Consider the following 8,935-nt stretch of genomic DNA (forward strand, 5'->3'; position numbering starts at 1 on the left):
GAATAAAATCAAAGCAAATGTGCTACAAATGCTCAATTGTGAAACAAATCAGGTGTATCAGAGTAGCTTTTCCACCTGAAAGGTTTGACTTGAACTATACTAGAAAACTGTTTATATTTACTGAATAAAAGGTAGAAAAACCTGAAACTTTAAGTATAAACCTCCACGCTGATCTCATTTGTCTTCCTATCAGATGTATTTAATGGCAAATACTGAATTTTTGTTATGACTCAAGCTACATGCCCAAGAACCCACTTCTCCATGTCTCAAATTTGTTTGATCAGGCTCACTGACCTCAGTGAGAAATCCTGTAGAATAAAAGTTTTTCTGTGTGCACTGACTGGTATATCTGTGGGACGCAGATTCAGGTGATAATAGAGTGAGAAATTAAATGCAGTTCCTAGGACAAGGGAAGCCTTTTCAGGTGCTAACAGTATTGTCACGTTATCTGTGTGCAGATTGTCCAGAAAGCTCTGGATAACGCCCGGCAGGGTCGGACCTGCATCGTCATTGCTCATCGCCTGTCCACCGTGCAGACAGCTGACATCATTGTGGTGATCCAGAACGGCAGGGTAGTGGAGCAGGGCACCCACAGCCAGCTGCTGGCAAAGGAAGGACACTACTATGCCCTTGTAAATGCACAAGTCTCTAATTAGTACTGCTTGCTGAGTTGTTGGTTTTTTTGGGTTTTTTTTTTAAATTTTGGGTTTTTTTATGGGAAGACATGAAAAGTTCTACCAAGGATTACTGTTGGCTGTGTCTGTGCTGACCCAGCAGGAACTGTGTTGCAACCTGGTTGCTGCATCCAGTGTAGCCCTTGGCCCGCCCACACATCCATTGGAAATGAGCAGTGCGTGCCTGGTGCTGGGTCACAGAGGATGCACAGAGGAGTCCTAGGAACTGAATGTGTTGAGCAGTTTGGTGTGTCACATGCTCTGGAGGATGTCAGACCTGGTGTCGCCTCACACACAGCTCAGGTGTGCATCCTGCTCCCCCTGTCCCCCCCAAACCCTGGCCCACAGCAGCTGCCATAGACCAAGGTGATAACAGAGTATGACAGCAGTTAAGCGTCATGGATAAACAACAAGCTGGTGCTAGTGGTCGCTCTTTGGGTTTCTTCATCAGCCACCAGATGAAGTCATAAAATTTTCTTTAATTAGGGATGATTATCAATGCTTACTGAAAACTGAGATTCCAAAACAAAAGATTGCATTAAAGTTAGAAAGGAGGATGTTGATGCAATGGGTTTGATTTTTTTCCCTACTTTATGCCGTATTTCTCATATTACTGTGCTTCACACATTCCTTGGATATTCAATACTCTATTTCAGACAATAATTATAATAGTTACAACCTTTCCATATCAAGATAAACTGCATGAAAGATACCATTGTTTTGTTTAGTATTTTTCAAATGCTGACCTAGCAGAGTTTAGTCATTCTTTGTATCCATCAGAATAAGTTCAAAAGTTTTGTGGGAGCTAGGATGACATCTACTGGAGTGGACTCCTATCAGCCATGTAAACAGCTTTTATTTAAAATAAAAAGAAGAGGACAAGTTGTTTTCAATATAAGTTCTTTTCTTTTTAATAGGCGTGGTACTTAGGGTCATGGTTTAGTAGTGGACCTGATGGTGTTAGGTTAACATTTGGAATTGATAATTTGATGGGTCTTTGCCATTCTAAATGATTCTATTATTCTATGAATAATTTCAAAGATTTTTTGGAGTGTTGGCAAAGTTTGTTTATACATGTGCTTTAATAATTTGTTATTCCTCAGGGTGCTGCAAGACATCCTTTAACTGTTGAAGAATATGTACTGTGTAGTCAGAGTGACTCAGCAGCTGGGACTTTTTGGCTGGTTAAACCCAATTGCAGCATTTTAATTTTCCAAGGTTTTCCACGTGGCTTTGGGTTAGGATTTATAGCCTGGAGCAACCTGCAGTACTTTATAACTTCCAGATTGTAGCAGACAAACTTACAGTAATTACCATCTCCTTTGCTCATTTCAATTATTTTCCGGCATCAGAATCGGCAAGGGGAATAAAACACACAAAACAAAATCTGATCTCAGGTTTGCCAAAATAAATACTGTTGCTCTCCCTCACAGTTTTTCTCAGAGACTGTTTCATGAGGAATTTTTACTCATTCAGGCACCCTTCTTGTGTGTTCTCTTAATTTTCTTGTGATAGGCACGTACTATGGAAGTGCTGCCCTTACTGTATTCCCAATTATCTAATGTGGGCTCCATTTAATTCTCTATTTTGTTTCTGCACTGGAGTTAAAATTACAAGCACTAGATTTTGATTGCCAGTTTTGAAAATAAAAAAGGGAAGTAACTTCAGCATGCAGTGTATCTACTACTTTCCTTAGCAGTGGGTTATTTTTGCCCAATTCCCTTTCCCGTTACCAGTCTCCATTTATTTGGAGCATTCCAGTAATGGAGGTTGGAAACAGCTCCCCACTCTGAGGAACTTACCAGGACTCAACCTCTGTCTGTAACAGCCAGCCTGATCCTCAGGGACCTGTGGATGCAGCTTTGATGGTCCAGGTGCCAAGGAGGTGTAAACTGCTTTTCTTAGTTCTCTTTTCTGTTTTGGGGTCATGATGAGCCGAGAACAGCCTTGGTGCCACACGAGGGAACCCCATCGCTGGTGCAGGACCAGTGCAGACACCTGGGCCCTCACACTGCTGTGCCTGCCTACCAGCACACAGAGGGGGCTGGATGACTTTACTGACTCTGTGATATATAAAGAGGTACATATGTTCAGCTTGTAGGCACTACTAATAAACCCTATGCTCTGATAGTTTATTTCAGACCATCCAAGTCACCTTCCTGTCAGGCTATGCCCATAGAGCTTGCAAACTGGATATGCTTGGATGAAAACCAGACATAAATTAAGAGAGAAATATATGTCAAAAGCACTTATTTCAGCACCAAGCCCTATATGATATAGAAATCAAAAGACTCAACCATGATAGAGGATTTGATGGCTTCATCAAGTAAACATTCAAAATTTCCTTCAAAACGGCTTCTGCATGCCTTCTCTGAAGTCTTCACTCACTTTTCTGGGTTAGTCATATCTTAGTAATTCTGTGGGAGGCTTAGACCAGTACTGGCATTAAGCAAGTGTCTGAGCCAAGTGCTCCTCTTCTAGTTGTGAATGAGGCCTTTGGTGTTCCCTTACAAGGGTAGGCCAATATGTTTCTTTCACCCCTGTCCTTGTGGCAGTCATTTTAGAGGTCCCCAGGGACACCAGCTGTGACTCACCATATTGTGGGCATGTTTGGAGAACACCAGCACTTGTGCAGGGTTAGGGGAGACTTTTAACTCTGACGCCTGGGATATAAAGCAGCAGAGAACAAACATTTCAGAAAAAAATATAAACATGTCCTGTTTTTTGCCAGGACAGGGTTAGTTTTTGCCGTAGCAAGGAAGGGGGCCTGGCCAGGACCTGAAGGTTATTCTATACCACCTCATCATTGCTGGGGGTGGGGCAAATGGAGTTTGTTCTGGGAAGAAGCGGTTCTTTTCAGTGGAGTGTGTTTTTGTTACAGCAATGCTCTAGTTTGGCCCCCATTTAGGGCTCACCTGCTGCCTGGAACCATGGGCACTCTGCCCAGGAAACTTGTCTTTTCCAAGGAGAAACAAACAGCTTACCTAAGGGAGACTGACAAGAAAGCTGGAGAGGGACTTTTTACAAGGACATGCAGTGACAGGCCAAGGGCTGGTGGCTTTCAACTGACAGAGTAGATTAAGTGCAGACATTAGGAAGAAATCCTTTACTATAGAGGTGGTAAGCACTGACATGGGCTGCTCTGAGAAGAGTGGATGCTCCACCCCTGGAAGTGTTCAAGGCCAAGGTGCATGGGGCTGTGGACAAAAGTGTTTACCTGTGTAAGGTGTTCCTGCCCATGGTGGGGAGACTAGGACGAGATGATCTTCCATGTCCCTTCTAACCCAAACAAACCTGTGATTCCATGGAGAGCAGAAAAATCCATACAGTTTATCTGGAGATGTGGTTGTGTCTTGCTGAAGCAGGAAATACAGTGGCAGCTTTCCCAAGGTATTTCCAAACTTTTCTGTTTCTTAATGGATTTGGATAATATTAGAGGAATGTGGTCTGGCACTCACTAGAACTATATCCAAACTACAAATAAACTGGACAAAACAATGGATGAAAGCCTGTACTTCGCCTCTTTCTGTGTATTCCTGCTGCTGTATGTAGACAAAGCAGACTTCTGTAAAACACACCTTGTTCATGTCTAAGCCATTTAAGTGTTTCTAAGATCATCAACGTAGTAAAGAAGAGAAACAGCTAGGCAGCAAGGTCTCAGACAGTATATGTGTGGTTTCTTCTTACAACATGCACTTGAAGGGCTTATTTTGTTTAGTCCTGATCCTTAGGTACTTGTAAATGACTGGTAGGTTTAGATGGAAAGGTAGAAGTCTCCAGTTGCCTTGTTATCATTTGTCACCTTCCAGCTGCCCTATATATAAGCTTCACCGCAGACTGCCCACTGCCCTGACATTGTCCAGGTTTATGGCTCTCCCTGACTGTTCTCTTCCAGTTGTCCGCACTGCTTTTCCTCCTCAAGCACCTTGCCTGGCACACACAACAGATGCCGCCTCACCATGTGATCTAGTGCAAAATGCAGACAGAGATGAGAGGAGAAGTGACAAAACCAACAGCAAAGCTAAAAGATTACTTTCTAAAATTAACAAAAATTTCTCAGCAGAAAACTGGTCACTGCATTCAGTTAATTAATCATTTATTGCTTTCATCTGCCTCTGTGCTGTGCTTTGTGGTCCAGTTTTCAGGCAGCTCCTATCTACCTGAAACCCTAGCAATCATCTCATTTTATCATTTTATTGCCCACCTGGTTCATCAGCAGTTAAGTCCAGAAACTGTTTTCTGAAGCAGATCTTTCCATTTGGAAATAATAATTTGTTTTGCCCTTAGGGAAGCTCACACATCCGCTGGAGTTATCCCCAGCCTGCTCAGTGACATCAGTATCACAAGCTCCAAAGCAAACTTGCTAAGCCTTCCTGTAATTCTCCTGAAGATGCCAGTCTTTACTGAATGCTTTCACAGAAAAATGTTTTAAAGTCATGTTAGCTCAACAAATAGATTTTGTGGACTTGTTTAAATTGACTAATATACTTTTCATTGCACTGCTCTTTCCATAGGAGTAACATTCTCATTTCTTTCTAATCCTCATGAACAGAATGTGTTTTTACTGCCCTCTCTCTCCTGTGTTGCCCAAAGCAAAACCACCTTGCAGTCAATCACCCCTGGAATAGTCCCTTTTGTTATGGTGTTTGAAGTTTGAAAGAACAACTATATGAATTTGGCTATTTTTGTGGAAATAGTTGTTCAAGTTCACCCCAATGAGAAAAGGATATCCTCAGTATTTGATCCACTACCAGGAGCGTTCATGGAGAATGCACAAGTTATTCTACCAAGAGGCTAACAAGGGGGAAGAGGCACAGCTGTGGGGCACTTACTACTTAACTGCAGACATCTGGGTCTGAAGCAATCAGTCAGTCAGATTGCCTTTAGTGCTCTAGGACATGACTCTTCTGTTTCCAAATGTCTGCCTGAAGAGACAGTGAACTACATCAGGGAAGTGCCTATTTCTTACCTTAAACTGAAATTAAGAGTTTTTCATCAGAGTATGCATTCACCTCAGGTGAAAGGAGTTCAACTCTGAATGTTTTATCTTTCTTAAGGACATCTCTAGGTTAGTTGATCAGTCCCACAAATAATTTTTGGAGATCCTTACCTGAGATCTCCAGGCATCTCCAGACAGGCACTAGGGAGGCCAGTCTTGCAGCCGAGTGCTTCGAGGAAGAGGAAGGGTCTATGCAGTAAACAAGGGCCAGTTCTCTTCGTCTAGATATTAGCAGTGCAAGAAGCTTTGGAGTGAAAGAAAAACATTCAGGAGACGGGAAATATTTATCCTGAATATGCAAAATGGAAAGGAAAGATACAGGTTGCAGAAGAACCCAAACCACGTTTTAACCATGACTGAATTAGAAGAATCTGCATTTTTTCCCTCTTGGCTGGCATGTGGAAAATTTTAAACAAGGAGTTAACATTTTCAGGAATCAAAATAGTTAATGTCTCTGACATCTACATATAATGTCTTTTATGAAATTGCACTAAAAATGTTGAGTTCTCATTTTCACATCTGTTACTCATATGAACATATCCCTGACAATGCAGTGTGTGTGTTTCTTCAAAGCAAACTCAGCCAAAAAAATATTGCTTTATACAGCACTAATAGTTTTGGTTATAAACCCACTATATGTGTTTACTACAAATGAAATGTTTTTTCAGCAACACTGAATACAGAAACAAAATTATAATGGGTGACTTTTATTATTCAAGAGATATATGAAGAGATATCTATAATGTGGTTTACATTTCAGTATTCTGTAATGTAGTTTTAGTTGGAATAAATAGGATTCCCAATACAGACTTAAGCTATTTTCTTCAATTTCTTATTTCACACCTACTTTGACACCTGGGACAACTTTTTCCATGAATTGATGCCAATTCTTTTGGGATTCTTCCAGTGTCATGTTTTGATGTTTTCTTTCTCCTCTCTCTCCATTTCTCTCTCTCTCTCTCTCTCTCTCTTTTTTTTTTTTTTTTTTTTAGGGTATACCTTAGGGCCTCACTGCAATTGTTTTACACTCATAAATTTAGATGCACACTGTGATATTGAATTTTGGTTCTGATAAATTTGTCTGCATCCACCACCATCATTTAATCTTTGGATCTATCACTTCATAATTGTTTTTAACAAATAAACCCAGTTATGAATATGCTATGTCTAATCTCCCCCATTTATAGAAAAGAGGAAAGCATACACTTTTCAATATATATATAAAAGAGCATATTTAAATGGTTACATAGTTTTATATTTATAAAATATATACTACTGTATACTTGTATACATTGTAGATTTCTTTATAATAAGAAGTTTGAAAGTAATCCAAGAAATAATTCAAATTAATCATGGGAAAATTTCATTTGCTGTCAGCATTTTAGTTCAATTTTGCAGAGTCAAAACTAGCTTTTTCTCCTGAAAATCTCTCTCTCATCAATCTTTGATGATGCAATTTCTCTTTTCAGCTTAGTCAGACTCTTAAGTTCTCCCTTGATTCACATACTGCACTTGCCCGCATGATGCCAGTGACTCACACATATTTATTCAATTTTTCAGTAGATAAACCACTGTTAGTTTTATGTCTAGGCCTTTTAGCAATTCCTCCTGAGAAAGCAATTAAACTCCTTGCACTTGAAAAGCCCAGACATCTCAGGCTTTGAAAGCAGCAGAGGGTCTGTCCAGCTGCCCCCGGCTTTCATGAGAGACAGTATTATGAAAAACTGTAGAACTCAAAACAGCTTCTCTGAAAACACTTTCAGCAAAATTAAACCTTTCCTCATCTCTCTGCTTTGCCAGAGGCTTCCTTTCTTCCAGAAAGCATAGTTCTCCTACAAAGGCTTCATATTTCATTCTTCTCCCATCCATTCTACAGTCACATCACTTTTGAACAAAAGGGGTACAGAAATGCCCCCGCTGCTGCTCAGGACCGCACTCAATATCAGAAAATGTTCAGCACAGAAGGAGCCTAGAAGTGCTACCCACCATGGCCAGCACCCTGAATGTCCTTTAAAAACTATGTCAAGCCAATGGCAGCACAGCTTATCCCACCCTAGTCATCATCACACAGTACTGCCAAGCACCAGTGAAGAAATACCTTGTGTAGTGATATTTAAAATGCATTTCATTAACGTTCAGTTTTTGCTGCAATGTCTATATCTTGTTTTCATCTTTATGGGGAGCACAGTTCACATAAGACTGCCTTTTATCCTCTTTCATGTTAAGTACACTCAATCATAATGCCACCAGGAATGGCATGTTCACATAAACATCCACAGGTATTTATAATTGACTTGTGCTACCACTAGTCATATTTTGTTGGAATCTCAGGTTTTTAATAAGAAACCACAAAAACACAAGAACAGACTTTGATTTTTTTTTAAATGTTCCATATAAAATGTTGTGTTCTTTGAGTTATAAGTGATTTGTAAATACCAGAGCATTGCTAAAAATAACCTATTCCATTACATTATATGTATTTTTTTTAATACCAGTAGTTCCATTTGTTTTCCCCAAAATCTAATGGAATTTCCTTCATCTCCACTATTTCTTCTCAGATTGCCCCAGGTTTTAGTCGATGCTTCAGTGGCAAAACCTGCCACACAGAAAGAAACTAAGGTATCCTGGTAGCTCCATCCTTCACTGAGAGTAGCAAGGCCCCATTTAGTGAGACATTACTTGAAATAATGTTTCTCTGGAAACAGAGGCACACAAAAAATGTCTTGCTGTGTTTTATCTACTGTGCAGGGAGATAAAGATGTCCTGATCAACTGTTAGAACTGGAAATATCTGGGAACTTCCAATACTGAGATGCAGTTACTGCATGTAAACCTAGTTTGATGGCAAGTCAGAGTCAGATGGGACTTTTCTATAATTATTACCATATTTATTATTTGAACAATTGCCTCTAAAATATGCCAGCCTTGTTCTGATGAGGCAAGGAAAATCCTGTCCCAAATGAGATCAAGCTAACAAAAAATAAAACAGGAAAAAAACCCAAACCTTAAACACTTGAAGCACATGGATTGGTAAATACACACAAACAGGAGTGTCTCCAAATCTTTCTCAGGACTCTGGACTATTTTAACCTTTGAAAAACTTGGCAACCATTCAAGGTTGAATTGAATGATAGTCAGATGTGGGTGTTTTCTGGAAATATTTCATAAGGCTTGAGGCATAAATTATGTTCTACAAGGACATTAACCATCCTTCTTTCACGTGGCCTTCCTTCTTTCAGCTCTTCATATTCTCTTGTCCTATC

General features: G+C 40.1%; 1 protein-coding gene across 7 annotated transcripts in view; it reads left to right on the forward strand.

Moving 5' to 3' along the window:
- The window catches only part of ABCB5 (ATP binding cassette subfamily B member 5), a 51,939-nt gene extending 47,758 nt beyond the window's left edge, over window positions 1-4,181 (forward strand). For all 7 annotated transcript variants that reach the window (XM_083871215.1, XM_083871218.1, XM_083871216.1 and 4 more), the window contains one exon: window positions 459-4,181. In XM_083871215.1, coding sequence (XP_083727341.1) covers window positions 459-656 — 198 coding nt within the window. In that variant the 3' untranslated portion in view covers window positions 657-4,181. The remainder of the gene's footprint in view (window positions 1-458) is intronic.
- Window positions 4,182-8,935: the final 4,754 nt, after the last annotated feature.

This window comes from Zosterops lateralis (genome assembly GCF_965231275.1).
Source record: "Zosterops lateralis genome assembly, chromosome: 1".
NCBI lineage: Eukaryota > Metazoa > Chordata > Aves > Passeriformes > Zosteropidae > Zosterops > Zosterops lateralis.